General features: G+C 41.3%; 1 protein-coding gene across 1 annotated transcript in view; it reads left to right on the top strand.

Moving 5' to 3' along the window:
* Positions 1-319: 319 nt before the first annotated feature.
* DNAJC11 (DnaJ heat shock protein family (Hsp40) member C11) overlaps positions 320-17,388 on the top strand; it is a 65,283-nt gene continuing 48,214 nt past the window's right edge. The window contains exon 1 of the mRNA XM_046661703.1: positions 320-442. Within this exon, the coding sequence (XP_046517659.1) occupies positions 371-442 (72 nt within the window). The 5' untranslated portion in view covers positions 320-370. The remainder of the gene's footprint in view (positions 443-17,388) is intronic.

The following is a 17,388-nucleotide window of genomic DNA, read 5'->3' on the forward strand; positions in this document are numbered from 1 at the left end:
ATGTGTCCCGTACTCAGCAGGCGAGACAGGGAGGAGTCGCAGGGGCCCGTCTCTACAGCGCCCAGAGGGTGAAGACCCCAGTTGTGACTACAAACTCTCCCTTTCTAGTCCAGGGAAAGCCCTAGGGAGACCCGGCTGAGCTTTAACTCTGCCAGCGGCACGTGGAGGAGCCCGGGCCCCAGGTGCCGCCCTCAGCCGCGCAGGAGCACAGAGTGCAGGCGCAGTGGTACCGGGCGCGGGCGGCGGCACGACTCCAAACCGCTAGGGGCCGCTGTGGCGCAACAGCGCCGGCTGGCGCTGTCAGGGCCGCGGATCGCTCGTCCCTCTTGAGCACGGCCTTGCCTGTTCGGCGGGGTGAAAGGTTGCGAAGATGGCGACGGCCTTGAGCGAGGAGGAGCTGGACAATGAAGACTATTACTCGTTGCTGAACGTGCGCAGGGAGGTGAGGCCTGCGGCAGGATGCCGTCGGGGCTGAGGCCGGGCCCGGTCGTTCGGGAGGGCCAGGCTGGTGGCGATCGCTTTGTCCCCACCGCGGGCGGCCAGGGTCCGGCTGGGAGGCCGCGTGACCCCGCCCGACGTGCCCTATCGCCGGCCGACCGGGCGGTTCGTGCCGCCCCGATGCTTGCGCCGGGGTTGTCCTGGCCGCCCTCTACCCCTGCTCTCAGCGGCCGGTGTGCCGCATGCGCTGTGTCCAGGCAAGGCCAGAGGCCCCCGGACCCACAGGAGGGCACAGGGTCCCCGACATGGAGGCTGCTGGAGTGGGGTTCGCAGTCCTCCGGGACCGGGTGCCACGCTCGGCTCTCATACTCGTTCTAGCTGGGGGCCGTGTCATTTCCCCTCGACCGGCATGATGGGAACCTGAGTTTCAGGCACCAAGGTCAAGGCCACCAGGGAACCTCCCTGGGGGTCTGTCGGGTCCCCGAGTCTTCCATGGGGACGTCCGGCCTCTGAAGTGAGTCCAGGCTCAGAGGCACGTGTCTTGTGTCTTCTTTTCCGCTGAGCGGCTGTCATGAAATTGAAGGAAGAGCCTCCCGGACATCCAGCCTCAATTCGAAGGCCGCACATTAGGAAGGAGCTCTAAAGCCAGCAAAGAAGTGGTGTCTCGAGCACGGCCTCAGCATGTGCCCCCATTTCCCCACGCCAGTGCTCATAGCCTGTTTCGTTACTGAATAAGATAACACGAGAGAGTCTCACGCTGTGTCTGGCACGTAGTAGGGGTTCAGTAAATTTTCTTTCTTGCTGACTAGACCAGTTGAGAGCGTGAAGGGCAGGAAAGCTTCCAAGGTCAGGTCATAAGGTGGATCGTTTATCTCTAAGCTGCTGGGTTCAGTCTTTCCAGCCCTGCCAGAGAATCCTTAATTCCATCTCTCAGCGTGTCCAGTGATCAGAACTAGACAAGTTTAGCTATCCTAGGCCAAGGTGGTCAAGCATGCTTTGTCAGTAAATGTTAGTCTGCATGATGTTACTGTTAGCTGATGTTTTTTGAGCATTTTGTGCAGGGCCACCGTGCTGAATGAACACTTTATATTGTGTAATCTCATGTAATTCTCACGTCAGCCCTTAAAACAGGTATTATGGTAATCCTTGATTTATAGTTGAGGAAACTGAGGCATAGAGAGAGAAGTAATTTGCCCAAAGTCGCACCGCTAGAAAGTACTAGAGCCTGAAATCAGCCCGGGGAAGTCTGACTCTGGGAATTTGGGGAGTTGCAGCTCTTATTAGGCCTCCATGGGGCACCTGGAGATTCTTGTTCTCAGTTTGTGACTAATCAGCAGTAGGTCTTTGGATAAATCACTTCTTTGGCCTTTAGATTCTTTCCCTTTAAATGATGCCATGTAGCTAGTTATTCTTTAAGTTTTCTCCAGTTCTTAGAAACAAAGCAGTAAATGAAACCAGCTTTTCTGAAATCAGTCTTTGTTATCACTCATTTATAATTACCAGTAATTGAGCAGCCATTTTCCCATTTACCAGGCTTACTAAATCTTAGGCACCTGCAGATGGTCAAAAAGATCTGGAATAATTGGCTTGGCCAGAGTCCTAGGTAAACATTGGTCAAAGGTATACCTTGAAACTGCTGGAATTTTAGGGCTTGTCATTATTATTGGACTGATGTGTGGGAGCCAAAGAAATATTTCTTTTTTTTTTTTTTTTTAAAGACTTTATTTTTTCCATTTTTCTCCCCAAAGCCCCCCGGTACATAGTTGTATATTCTTTGTTGTGGGTCCTTCTAGTTGTGGCATGTGGGACGCTGCCTCAGCGTGGTCTGATGAGCAGTACCATGTCCGCGCCCAGGATTCGAACCAACGAAACACTGGGCCGCCTGCAGCAGAGCGCGCGAACTTAACCACTCGGCCACGGGGCCAGCCCCCAAAGAAATATTTCTTAAAAAAACATTTTGGTTCTCGCAGTGAGTGAAAGCACTTCCCATATTTATGACTGTAAGTGAAATCCCTATGAAACATGACCTCTTGCTGAAGTCACTTCGTGTTGCCTTTGTCAGCAAACTCAGAGTGAAATGTTTCCAGGTGTGGTGCGCAGATTTTATCTATCAGGATTCTCCTAGAAGAGAAACTTTGAAGATAACATCTGCACTTGATATTTACTAGAGGTTTTTCTGTGTGAAATCAGAAATCAACCTGAAGTTGAAATAACATGGTTTGGTTGGAGGGAAAGTAGAAGTAGTCTTCTTACATGTGTGGTTGGAAGAAGATAATTACACCTGTTTAGGTGTTTGCTGTCAGCTCCACAGCTTGATGCCATTTAAGCATAAGTGTAGGAAGTGAGATCTTCTTCCCACCAGTACTTCAAAGTACCTTCAAAAGAGTATCTTGAAAACTGTCAGTGTCAGGAAGCTGAGACTTTTCCCTAGGAATTTAAAATGGAACCCACTTGCGACAAAACCAGGGAATTTTATTTAAAAAATTTTAGGCATGATACATAATTATAAAAATTGGAGCGATAGAGAAATGTCAAAAATCAGTTAAGAATCTCTTTTCTCAGGTTTCTAACTTTAAAATATTCCGTTAAATTGTATTCCAGAGAGTAAAACAGACAGCTAGACAGAACCACCAAATTCTGCTCTAAACAAGACTCATGATCTTTAATGATTCCCTTTCTCTCGTGTTCTGGATTTCCTGTCTTCCTGTTTACAGAGTGGAGCCATCTGCCCGCCGCACACTGAGGGGAGGGAGTAATGTGTCGTTAACCGGCCGCTCTGAAACCTGATTGGCATCCCTGGGTTAGTTTTACCAGGTGCCTAAAATGTAACTGGTCTGAGATTCTGGGATGATTTTCCAAAATTGACTTGAAGAAAGGATTCCTCAACGGTAAATCAGAGTGAAATTTTCTTGATCTTTATACTTTTTATAGACATTTTAATTAACACATTTTAAACCTAAGTTTTTGGTAAATAATTGGCTAATTTTTACTTCATCAGTTTGTATTACCTTTAAAAGAGTTTCATTTTTACAGTGTCATTCAGCAGTGTTTATAACCTGTTTCAAGATCTCTAGTCCCAGCCAGTTTAGACTTAAAGGAGCCAGCCCCTTTTTCAAAGTTTAAACACTTCCGAAAAAAAACAAAGTTGCTAAGTAAAAAATAAACTTAAGTAAAAAAGTTTTTTCCTTGCACTCCATGTGTGGAGGTCCCTGTCGTGGGATCTCCTTACTTCAGTAATGGCCATGAAACTAGAAATACAAAGTCATCACCTACCAATAAAAAGTTTTCCCAAAGTTCCTGTATTTTCATTCTTTCCCTGTTACAGGGTACATTGTTCTTTCTCTAGTTTTTGGTTGTCTGGGATTCTTTGGTTGCAGGTCACAGCCACAGAGTGGGGCTAAACATTCGAGTTTAGACTGCAGATGGAAGGAAAGGGCTAGAGCAGTGGAGGAAGGGCTCTTGGTCACTGTCAGGATTGACCTGGGGGGCAGAGTCATCCAAGTCTCCAACCAGGACCACTCAGCCAGGTGCACACCCAAGTCCCTAAAGTGGTGAAGTACTGTGTGCTTGTTCAGTCATTGCTTATCTGACCTCGTGGTGGGCAGGTAATTTAGTCTTAATGAGGGATATAAAGATGGGTCTGAGGTCATTGCTTCGGTGCGTTTCTCATTTACTACATTATGCTCAAAGTTTGATATTCCCAACAGTGACCTCACTTAAAATGTTTACATGGGGCAAGTAATGCTAAGCCTTGGTTGTCCAAAAACCTCATCACATTCCTAAGGTGTCCTGTAAGTGAAGAGGCTGAGGAGCTGGGTCATTAGGTGTGGGAGTTTCAGCCCACACTTGGGTGACCTTGAACGAGTCATTTAACCTCTCAGAGTCTCCATTTATCTGCAGCAGTTACTGACGGTAGAAGGATACAACACTGTAGGGCTTTGCAGCCGGAGAGTCCTGTATTCAGATCCCAGTACTGTCCTGGGAGTTTCTAGGCTAGTAGTTTAATCTTTCTGTTCTCTGTTTTCTTTGATATTGAAAGGTAGGTGACAGGAAATAATGTATCAAGCACTTACTGTGAGCCAGGATGTTGTATTTGGGAGGGTCGCAGTGTACTGAAGATATATATCAAGTGCCTGGTGTTAAGTAGGGGTTCAGTTAATATTTATTGTTGTTCATGAATTTTGATAAGCATGAGGTTTTTCTTACTTAAAAAAGACATACATGTACATAGAAAGCTTTGGTATGCTTCATCCTGTCTAAATTTGCTGTCCATCTAGTGTATTAATAAAAAAGTGCCAGAATTTAAGCTAAGTACTAGGTTATGAGTTCCTAAAGCTTTCTTTGCTTTTTCTGTTCAAAATACCGAGTTTGTTGTCTTCAAAAGACAGTTATCTCTGAGCTCTGCTTTCTGCAGGGTCATGAGTTTGACTTGGGGGGCAATGGTTCCTGGAAGCTGGGGCTAAGCACGGGAGTAGGCTGCAGAGCCAGGGATAATCCAGAAAGACAGCGCCTGGGCTAAAGGCAGAGAAGGACCCGAAGAGAGAGTCGTTGTGAGCTGTCAGCTTTGCAGGGGCCAGGCAAGGAGGGGAGGACCTGATCAGAGGCAAAGGTTCTGCTGCTGGCAACAAGAAGACAGAGCACTGGGGGTCAGGAGGATGCCCAGGTGGAGCTCAGAGAGGCTTAGGGGGTGGGGGCCTGGGAGGGGATTGTCTTGCCTGTGGCTGAGGAGGGAGCTGTTAGAACACCTAGCTAGTTCCAATGTCATCTCATAATGTGATTAGCAAACACCATGAGGTTAAATTTAAAAATCTGTTTTCTTTAATGAACCATAAGCTAGTTATTACCTTTCTGCTTTGGGCATTTCAAACAATCGCTTCTTGAAATTTTAATGCTCTAGTTCTGCATTATCTACCAAAATACGTCTTTTTTTCCTTTTTGCTTTCTTAAAGAGAATTCAATTGAAAGCGTTTATATTTGCCATGAGTTCAGTAATAAAACAATGAGAAGACGGTGTGGGACAGGCAAGCAGCATGGTTTGCTTGGCTATGGGATTTTAGTGTTTACTTTTATTAAACTTTCATTTTAATTTTACTTATGTATTTTATTTATACCCTACCTTGTTTAAGAAAGGATTTAAGACAACCAACTGAGATGAATAAATAAAATAGCATAAATATTTAAAAGGGGGCACCAAAAAAGACCGTTGGGAATGTTGCTGCTTTATCACCCACACTATGGCACGGGGATCACACAGATCCCACTCCCGTGAAGAAGCTCGGAGCTTGAAGTGGGACCTCCTCCGAGACAGTAGACTGCTGGCTGGATCCTGTTTGGCTCTTGGAGTGTTGGAACCGCTTCTGCATGCGATGAGTGCACAGTGTTCCCTCCCTAGTTTGCAGGAGCCAGAACATTCTTCAGTAGTAAAATGCCAACAGACATCAACCACAAGAAGTCTGCAAGAGTGGGCAGGATGTAACAGATGGACACGGATGAGAGAAAGTATAAGGTCAGGCTTTTAGGGAAAAATAAGCCAAACTCTTGATTTGAAGATAGGATCTGAACCATCAGTTTTGACCCAGAAAGGAACTTGAGCTCATTTCCCTAAGACTCTGGCCTTAGGGCACCAAACACATGGACATAACCAGGAAGAGAAATGAAAACAAAGTTGTAGAATGATAGGAAAATATTCCCAAGCCCTCGGAATGACCTTTGATCAGGAATCAGAATTTCTGCTCCTTTGGCTCCCTGGTTCTCTCGCGCTGCTGTCAGCAGAAATGCACTGGAGGGAGGATTCCCGTCTGCCCCATAAACCTTAAAGGTGACCTGGGCCCTGCCTTTTCTCTTTTATAGTATTTAGAGTTCTGTTGTTACTGATCGCCTAATCCTTTTTCAAATTTATATTGCCATCTGGGGGTTATGAGTTCTGTACATTTTGTAAGTTTTTTCCTTCTAAGTAGAACTTAAGTTTCAAAGGTTATTCCTGGTTGTAGAATCTTGGAATTGTTTGATCAACCTCCTGTTTAGCTTTTGTGACTTATTCATGATTTGATTGTTTCTCTCAAGCCCACCTTTCCAGAGTGAAGAGGCCTGAAATGGCCATAGGAGACTTACTTCCAAGATTGTGTGAAATATAGTGCGTCCGCCTAACCCCTACACTCACCAAAAGTGTGCTGAGCTCAGAGGTTGTGGAAAAGGAAACCACTGAGCCCAGTGCCTTGCATGTTAAGCACCTATGAGCGTTTGTTGGTGATTGTTTGAAAAGGCCAAAGATGATGGTGGAGCTTTGAATGGGGTCAGTGGCTTAAAGAGCAAAGCCCTTGAAGTCAGGTCTGAGTTTGACTTTCTAGCAGCCTGATCTGGGACGAGTTACTTAACCTCTCTGAGCCTGTTTCTTCATCCATAAAATCCAGACGATAATTTTACTGTCATAGAGCTGTTGGGAGAATTAAGAGAGAATGCATATAAGTGCTTAGCATAGTAATGGGCATATTATTATGTAAAGTAAATGCCAGTATATTTTTATTAGTATCATGAGCATAAAAGTTAATAAGGAATGCTCTTACCGATTTGTCTGAGTTCTTTGTATAATTTGGATGAGTCGTTTGTCTGATAGATGTATTGTACGTATCTATTCCCTCTCTGTAGGTTGCCTTTCATGCTCATAAGGGTACCTGTTCAATAACCGAAGCTTTGGGGCTGGCCCTGTGGTCAAGTGGTTGAGTTCACGCGCTGCACTTCGGCAGCCCAGGGTTTCGCTCGTTCAGATCCTGGGCGCGGACATGGCGCCGCTCGTCGGGCCACATTGAGGCGGTGTCCCACATGCCACAACTAGAGGGACTCACAGCGAAGATATACAGCTATGTACTGGAGGAATTTGGGGCAAAAAAAGAAAAAATTGAAGTTTGGTTTGAGCCAGGCTACATAAGTTGTTAATTTCTAGCCAGCTTTTGAGTCAGGGGTCCATAATCAGGTAAACTCCATTTTAGACAAGTCATTTAATCTTTTTGATCCTCACTGTTTTTATCTGTAAAATGGAGGTTCTAATACCAACTTCAAGATGGTTTGTGAGTATTAAAGTGTTTAATTCCTGGGGCTGGCCCAGTGGCTTAGTGATTAAGTTGGTATACTCCGCTTCGGTGGCCCAGGTCACAGGTTGGAATCCTGGGCGTGGACCTATGCACCACTCATCAAGCCATGCTGTGGCAGCATTCCACATACGAAATAGAGGAAGATTGGCACAGATGTTAGCTCAAGGACAGTCTTCCTCAAGCAAAAAGAGGAAGATTGGCAATAGATGTTGACTCGGCACCACTGTTCCTCACCAAAAAAAAGTATTCCTCATTTAATGAGGAAATATCAGTGGAAGTATTTTGTGCTATAAATCTATGCAAATACATTTGTGACACCATTGACAGCCTTGAAATCTCCTTCAGCTTCTGTGATCTTCTCGGTCCTCCTTTCTTACCTTGCCAGGTGCTCATTCTCTGTCCTCCTTAGAATTTCCGCAGGTTCAGTCCTCATGAGGTTGGCTCTTTTTAAAATGTCTCGCTTCAGCCCTGCATCTCTATCTGCCTTCTGGGCGTTATGCTTGGTTGTCAAATTCACCTTCCCTCCAAGCCTGACTGCCTCCCAGTTTCTCCCTAACTCATGCTTTCGAGCCAAAAAACCTGGGATGCTCTTTGATTTTTCTTTTGCATATAGTATTGAGCCCCTTTCAACTGTCCCATAGATCCATTCGGTCTGCGAATCCTCTGGACTCCCACGGCTCTGATCCCTTCATTTCCATTTCACCTTCTAGGCTGTTGACTGCCCTCACAGCCTCAACCCTACATTTCTGCTGTAGTTTTCTTCAGATCTCTCTGGTTTTGATTTTTGTCAGTTTTAATCAGGCTGTACCAAATTAATATTAATATTATATTAATATATAATTATAATAATATTAATATAATGTAATAACTGATCACAGTACTTCCCTGCCCGGGAACCTTCCATGACTTCCTGTTGTTTATTGGGCAAGGGTCAAACTCTTGGCTCCATTTTTATTTTTTATTTGTTGGCTCCATTTTTAAAGCCCCTCATAAATTAGATGTTTTATTTGTTTTCTGCCTCCTTTGTGGTGGTGTTCTGCCTTCTTCCACTGCGAAGCCAGCTCCCGGTGGTCAGGGACGGTGGCTGTCTAGCTCACCATTATGTCCCTAGCACAGTGCGGGCACATACAGGTACTTACCAAATGTTTACTGAATGAATGAGCAGGTGGATGGATGTCCGAATTCATGACTTGCCTACTTCCTCCCTACTTAGAGTCCTTTACTCCTATCAGTTTGGTCAGCGTGCTGTCTCTCTGTTCCCAACACTGGCCTGTTTCCTCAGGGTGTTCTTTTTCTCTGAAATGCCCCAGCCTGTCTTGGATACTGAAACAACTCAAAGTCCACCTTTTGCATTCCCATTTAGATCCCACTGCCTCTATGAAGTTTTCTTTGCATTCTGACTGCCCTGAACTTATTTCTGCACCATTAATATTAGCATTTCTGTTTTATATTGTCTAGTTAAACCCATGTGTGTGTTTTTTTTTTTAGGGAAAACACACCCCCCCCCCCCCCCAGGTTGTAATCTCCTTGAGGGCAGGGACCATATTGTATTTCCTTTGTACTTCCTGCTGTGCTTAGAGCAGGTTGGGCATTCAGTAGACATACTGACTTGAAGTGATAACGTATTTGCTGACACCTTACTCCCCTTGTCTGGGTGCATTTTACTTTGTGAAATGCTGTATTTTTGAGGAGGACATTGCAATTTTGGCAGCAAATCATTCTAGAGGACTTCATTGGAAGGAGTTTATCAATTATCAATTTGGTAATTCTATATCTTTACTTACAAACGTCATCTAAAGTCAGGTACAAGAGGAAGAGAGCAAATTCAAACACGTGCCTTTACGCTCAGGCCCAGAGTAAGCCAAGGCTGGTGGAGCCTCAGTCCGAGACTGACATTCGTGCTAGAAGAGGAAAGAACAGCTTTCCCTGCTGGGCTTGTCCTTTTTCATCTGGCAGATATTGATTATTTTCCTCCTATGTTTCTTTATTGCAGTGGGAAAAGGTTAATTGTTTATCTTTTGTACTAGCACCAGTAGTGATATTTGTAAACGTAAATAAGTTTCAGGTGAATTAAATTTCCTTTTGTACAGTTCTTTTTCTTTTTTCAGTTAATAGTGCTGAATTTTTACGCTAACATAGGTTAGTCTCATTGAAACCCTATTCTACTTGAGATGCTCCTTGCAAAGATGGGTCAGGCAGAATGAGGCAGTACAGTCTGCCTCGCGCTCAACATTGAGGGTGAGTCCACACGCATCGTTGGAGTCTCTTACTGTTTGTGAAGGAAGCCCATGTATAGGAACTTCTTTCCAGACCCTCTGAAGATGTTCCACATGGAAATGAGAAGGGCAGAGGTCTGTGTTGAACAGGGAAATAGCATCGCAGGATGGCAGGGCTGCGTATGAGAGCAGTTTTATTGTGTGATGCTTTACACTGTGTAGTGGGAACCTTTACGAAATGAAGTAGGACGTGTTTTCAAGTCCAGCTCAGATTGTGTTTTAGCGCCTGATGAGTGAGTGGCTTAGTCTGTTAGTATAATCAGTGTCTGCTCAGTGACCCCAAATCATCTGTAGCACCCCTTCTCTTCGTGAAACAGCTCTTACTCAGCACAAAGTACACATGCTGTCTTGGTCTAAATTAGCTCTGAAATCTGCTCTTTCCTTTAAATTGTGTGAGCACCAAGTGTCATAAAAAATTATAGGTTTTTATTAGCTGGTGCAGTTTATTTCAATCAAATTGTTGTGGAACATATGGACAGTAATGAATCTTCAATTGTGGTAGTTAGGCAAACTTCCCAAAATCCAATAGGATATAGTTTGTGGAGTCTTAGTTGCTGAAAACAGCAAGGTAGATATAGCCGGAAAGTTTGAACTTGAAATGATAGCCTTCAGCAACAAAAACCCTGGTGGCTTTGCTGTTCCTAAAATGAATGTAAGTGTGAGGTATTATTGAGCCGCTGCTTGCAGGCTCTATTTCGTCTTCAAAGTATTGAATTCAGTATCATCATTGTGGCAGGCGTGGGTGCTGTCCACCAGACGTTGGTTCTTTGCCTGCCCGGCATGTGATGGAGCTGCATTTCCTTGTCCCCTAGTGGCTGAGGGAGGCCCTGTGTCTAGTTCTAGCCAGTGATAGGAGTGGAAGTGATGTGTGGCACGCTCAGGCTGAGCCCTTTCAATGCCTGTGTGAGCCAGAGGGTCTCATGCTCTTCCCTCTGCCTCGGTGACTAGCATTGCTTCTAAAGGGTGGCTGCTCTGTCAGCCTGGGACCTAAGGACATTGCCAAGCAGAGTGCTAGATGACTTGAGACGAACATATGAAGTGAGGGAGAAATAAACCTTTGGAATTTTGGGGTTGCTTGTTACCACAGTATTATCTAACCTAGAAATTCTCCAACTTTGATGTCAAGACCCCTTTAGATTCTTAAATTATTGAGGACCCCAAAGAGCTTTCGTTTATGTGGGTTATAGCTATTGATATTTAATTAGAAATTAAAACTGAATAACTGATAAAATGTTGTAAAACAAGGCACAAAGTGTACTACTTGTGTTTCAGCATAGGCACAAGGCAGACTTAAGGATTTCAGAATAGCTGTGTGTTGGAAAATAATGAAGTTACAGATATACAGATATCATAGCAGATATAACAAAGATAGCTAGTCAGTACACAGTAAAAGAACTGAGAACCAATCGAGCTAATTTCTTTTTTTTTTAAAGATTGGCACCTGAGCTAACAACTGTTGCCAATCTATTTTTTTTCCTTTCTGCTTTTTCTTCCCAAATCCCCCCAGTACATAGTTGTATATTTTAGTTGTGGGTCATTCCAGTTGTGGCACGTGGGACGCCGCCTCAACATGGCCTGATGGGTGGTGCCATGTCCGCACCCAGAATCCGAACCAGTGAAACCCCGGGCCGCCGCAGCAGAGTGTGTGAACTTAACCACTCGGCCACGGGGCCAGCCCCTCAAGCTAATTTCTGAAAACTTTTGTATTTGTACTCTAAAACTACTACCTTAGAAATTTCTAGAAAACATAAGGATACATAAGTACTACACATTTCATTAACCATCAGAACAGTGATGTCATCACACATCATGTAGCTTCAAGAAAATCCCATTATACATTAATGAGGAAAAGGCAAATAACAGCTTAGTTTTATTATGAGAATAGTTTTGACATGTGAACCCTCTAAAAGGGTCTCAGGGATTCCCAGGGGCCCCACACCACACTTGAGAACCACTGACTTGGCCTGTACTGACCAATACAATCATTGTTCAGACAGACTGGTGTTCCTCACATTTTAGCTTACTTTGTTAAGTGAAGATGGAAAATAAAAGCAGAGTGGCAGTGTGCTCTTTGAATATGTGCTACCACATTGATTCCAGAGATGGTCTCCATCACTAGAATTTAAATAAGTGAAAATGTAGCAACTTCTTCAGTTGTTTAAGGAAAGCGAATGTGATGGAGTTAGGAGACTTTTCTAAGTATGATACCTCAGCAGAAATCAGAAAAGAGACAGTTGGGGCCTGGTCCAGTGGCATAGTGGTTAAGTTCATGCACTCTGCTTCAGGGCCTGGGGTTCTCAGGTTTGGGTCCCGGGCACGGACCTATACCACTTGTCAAGCCACGCTGTGGCAGCATCCCACATACAAAATACAGGGAGATTGGCACAGATGTTAGCTCAGGGCATATCTTCCTCAAGCAAAAAGAGGAAGATTGGCAACAGATGTTAGCTCAGTGACAATCTTCCCCACCAAAAAAAAAGAAAGAAAAAAGAGGGAGACGGTTGATAAGTTTAATTTTGTAAAAATGAGAAATTAAAAAGAAAAAGATGAATACCCTATATAGGAAAACAATACGAAGGAAATGAATAGGTTATTTCATAAAAGAAGAAATCTAAAATGCAAATAAATGAAAAAATGTTCACCCTCACTAGTAAAAAAACAAAAGCAATTTAAGACAAGGTACTCTTTTTTTGTCTGCCAGATTGACAAAGGTTTTTTTCTTTTTCATGGTGGTACTCAGTGCTGATGAGATGACAGTGCATTAGCCCGCCCAGCCAGGAGACAGGAGGCTTATTTCCTGGAGAAGGCCAACCAGAGAGTCTTCAGAGCCTGGACACAGGCACAGTAGGGGCAAGAGTGGCAGCCTAACAAAAGCAGGGAATGCCTGAGAGTTTACACCCTGCAATGGGGAGACTTCCAGCTTTTTCCATTTGTTCTCTGGGCTCTTCCCTGAAGAAACTAACCAGTCAGGGAGAAAAGACTGCTCAGTGAAACTTCCAGGTCCATTTGCAGGTGTTTCAGAGGAGCTCATCAGATAACAAGGCCTCTTCACACATACAGAGCTTCCAAATAGCTTTTTAGTATCTTACTATTAAGTATAAAGGGATTGCAAAAAAAATCAGATGTTTGAAGGACGGCTCCAATGTGAAGTTCTAAGATCATGCAGACAGCAAGGAGAAACTAGAAGAGAGCAGACAGTGCAGGGAGTTCAAAAAGAAGGTTGTCCTCAGAGAGGTAAGGCATTATATGTAAGAAATAAGAATAAGGTGATACTTTATAAATAAATATATAAAAAAGGAGCTCTTGGAAATTAAAAATAAGATACCAGAAATAAGGAATTCTATGGAAGAGTTGGAAGATAAACATGAGGAAATCTCCACAAAAATAAAATTTAAGAATTTTGTACTATCGTAAATGGAACTGTTCTTAATTTACTTTTCAGATTGTTCATTGTTAGTGTTTAGGAATGCAACTAATTTTTGTATGTCGACTTTGTATCCTACAACTTTGCTGAATTCATTTATTAGTCCTAACAGGTGTTTTGGTGTGGACTCTTTAGAGTTTTCTCCATATGAGATCATGTCATCTATGAATAGAGATCAGTTTACTTCTTCCTTTCCAATTTGGATATCTTTTATTTCTTTTTCTTACCCAGTTGCCCTGGCTGGGACTTCTAGTACTATGTTGAATAGAAGTGATGAGAGCAGACATCCTTCCATTGTTCCTGATCTTAGAGGAAAAGGTTTCAGTCTGCCACTGTTGAATCTGATGTTCCCCATAGGTTTGTCTTTCGTTGTAAGAGCTCTTTGTGGCTTTTATTATGCTGAAGTAGTTTCCTTCTCTTTCTGGTTTGTTGAGTGTTTTTATCACGAAAGGGTGTTGAATTTTGTCAGATTCTTTTTCTGCATCAATTGAGATGATCGTGTGAGGTTGTTTCCATCATTTTCTTAACGTTATATACTATGGGGGTTGATTTCATATGTTGAACTATCCTTGCATTCCAGGAATAAATCCCACTTGGTCATGATGTATAAACCTTTTAATAAGCTGTTGAATTCTGTTTGCAGTGTTTTGTTGAGGACTTTTGTATCAATGTTCATAATGGATATTGTTCTCTGTTTTCTTGTGGTATCTTTGTCTGGCTTTGGTATCAGTTTGGTATGAGTTTGGAAGTGTTCCCTCCTCTTCAGTGTTTGGGGAAAGTTTGAAGAGGGTTGATATTAGTTCTTCTTTAAATATCTGTTAGAATTCTCCAGTGAAGCCACAGGTCCAGGGATTTTCTTTGTCAAGAGGTTTTTGTCTGCCAATTCAATCTCCTTACTAGTTTATAGATCTATTCAGATTTTCTGTTTCTTCATGACTCAGTCTTGGTAGGTTTTGTATTTCTAGGAATTTGTCAGTTTCATCTGGGTTTTCCAATTTGTTGTTGTACAATTATTTGTTCATAGTACTCTCTTAATAATCCTTTTTGTTTCTGTAGAATCAGTAATTTCCCCACTTTTATTTCTGAGTTTGGTAATTTGAGTCTTCTCTCTTTTTTTCCTTAGTCAATCTAGATGAAGGTTTGTCAATTTTGTTGATCTTTTTGAAGAACCAATTTTTGGTTTCATTAATTTTCTCTATTGTTTTTCTGTTCTCTATTTCATTTATCTCTGCTCTAATCTTTATTGTTTCCTCCTTCTGCTAACTTTGAGTTTAGTTTGTTCTTCTTTTTCTAGTTCCTTAAGCTGTAAAGTTAGGTCATTGGTTGGCAATCTTTCTTGTGTTTTAATGTAAACACTTAGATTTATAGCTATAAATTTCCCCCAGCGCTGCTTTCACTGTATCCCATTAGTTTTGGTGTGTTTTGTTTATTTTCATTCATCTGTAACTATTTTCTAATTTCTCTTGTGATTTCTTCTTTGATCCATTGGTTGTTTAAGAATGTGTTGTTTAATTTACACAAATTTGTTGATTTTCCAGTTTTCTTTCTGTTTTGGATTTCTAACTTCATCCCATTGTAAGTTGGAGAAGATAATTAGTGTGATATCTACCTTTTTAAATTTACTGAGACTTAATTTGTGGCTTAACATATAGTCTATCCTGGAGGATGTCCCTTGTGCACTTGAGAAGAATGTGTGTTCTTTGTTGTTGGGTGGGGTATTCTGTATATGTCTGTTAGCTAGTTGCTTTATTGTGCTTTTCAAGTCCTCTCTTTCCTTATCTTCTGTCTGATTATTCTCTCTGCTATTGGCAATGGAATATTGAAGTCTCCAACTATTATTGTGAAACTGTCTATTTCTCTCTTCAATTCTGTCAATTTTTGCTTTCATATATTTTGATGGTCTGTTATTAGGTACATAGATGGTTATATTGTTATATCTTCTTGCTGTATTGGACCTTTAATTTTTAATGTCCTTCTTTGTGTCTTATGCCTTTCTAAGTCTATTTTATCTGATATTAGTATAGCCACCCCTGCTCTTTTTTGGTTACTATTTGCAAGGAATGTCTTTTTCCATCCTTTTACTTTTAACCTGTTTGTGTCTTTAAATCTAAAGCACATCTGTTGAGAGCGTATAGTTGCGTCATGTCTTTTTTTTTTTTTTTAATCCATTCTGCCCATCTCTGTCCTTTGGATTGGAGAATTTAATCCATTAACATGTAGAGTAATTACTGATAAGGGGGACCTTATTTCAGCCATTTTGCTATTTGCTTTCTATGCCCTATATCTTTTTTATCCCTCATTTCCCAAATTACTGTCTTTTTTTGTTTAGCTGAATTTTTTGTAGTAAAATGCTTTAATTCCCTTTCATGTATATTCTATAACTATTTTCTTTGTGGTTACATTTAATATCTTAAATTACATTTGACATCCTGAAGTTATAACACTCTAATTTGAATTTAGACCAGCTTAACTTCAATAATGTACAAAAACTCTGTTCCTTTACAGCTCTGTCCCACTTCTTTTAGTTATTGATGTCATGGAATTACATCTTTATACATTATGTGTCCAAAAAAATAAATAATTGTTTTTTATAATGCATTAGTCTCTTAAATTTTGTAGAAACAAAATGTGAAGTTACAAGCCAAAGTTATAAGACTAGCTTTTAGACCAGTAATTTTTTTAATGTATTAGTCTCTTAAATTATTAATAAAAAATGTAGGGTTACAAACTCTTTTTACAATAATATTAGATTCTATAATTGCCCATGTGTTTACCTTTCCTGATATCTTTATTTCCTCAAATGTCCTCTAGTTTCTGTCTAGTGTCCTTTGATTTCACCCTGCAGAATTCCCTTGAGCATTTCTAACAGGGCAGTTAGAGTGGAAACAAACTCCCTCAGCTTTTGTTTATCTGGGAAAATTTAATTTGTCTCTTTCATGTGATGCAAGGTAAGGGTCAATGTTCATTTTTTGCATATAGATGTTCCCTTCTAGCATCATTTATTGAAAAAACTATCTTTTCCCCATTGAACTACCTTGGCACCTTTGTCAAAAATTAATTGACAATATTTAGGAGATCTGTTTGTGGACTCACTTCCGTTCAGTTGATCTATAGATCTGTTCTTTCACCAGTATCGCACTGTCTTGATTACTGTAGCCATATAATAAATCTTAAAATCTGGTAATGTGAGTCCTCCAGTTCTTTTTTAAGGTTATTTTGGCTGATAAAATAACTAGGAAAGTAAAATTTCTTTTTGCTGCATGTCGTTTGTCTTTCCATATAAATTTTAGAATTGGCTTGTCAATTTCTAAAAAAAAAAAGCCTGCTGGGGTTTTGATTGGATTGCATTGAATCTATAGATTGCTTTGGGAAAATTTGATGTCTCACTAGTGTTGAACCTTCTGGTGCATGAAGGCGGTTTATCTCCGTTATTTTCTGTCTTCTTTAATTTCTGCCAGCAGTGTGTTGTAGTTTTCAGTGCACAAGTCTTGCACATACTTGTTAAATTTATCCCTAAGTAGTTCGTGTTTGTTGATGATACTCAAAATGGTATTTTTAAATTTCAGTTTTTAGTATATAGAAATAAATTGATGTTTGTATGTTCAGCCTGTATCCCATGACCTCACTGAAATCACTTAGTAGCTTTTTTGTAGGTTCTTTATGGTTTCCTACATAGATGGCATCTGCAAATACCGTTTTACTTTTTCCTTTCCAATCTGTATGCCTTTATTTCTTTTCTGTGCCTTATTGCAGGAAATTCATTTTTTGTATTGTATAGCATCTAATCCAACAGTTTTAACAGACCGCTAAACTCTACAGTCAGGTCACAAAGAACCTTTTCACTGTGAATTTTATGATATATAAAGGTTGAATTTATAATAGATTTCCTTTCCATTGAAAATATAACCAGATGATTGAGATGGTGAAACTTTTCAGACTTAAAGCACAATACATCTCTTAATTTTATATAGAATTTTAGAAATAAGTGTGTGACTTTAGGTATCATTTTTAATGATACCACGTTTTGAAATGGTATCGGTATTTTCTTAATAGTGAAAGAGTTTATCATTTGTGAAATATCGAACCAATGACCTTAGCTATTCAGTTGTGATGAAAGGCCTAATCTAACCTTTTATTGAATGTGATATTTATTAAAAATGAA

Source organism: Equus quagga, chromosome 5 (assembly GCF_021613505.1).
Source record: "Equus quagga isolate Etosha38 chromosome 5, UCLA_HA_Equagga_1.0, whole genome shotgun sequence".
In the NCBI taxonomy this organism is placed as follows: domain Eukaryota; kingdom Metazoa; phylum Chordata; class Mammalia; order Perissodactyla; family Equidae; genus Equus; species Equus quagga.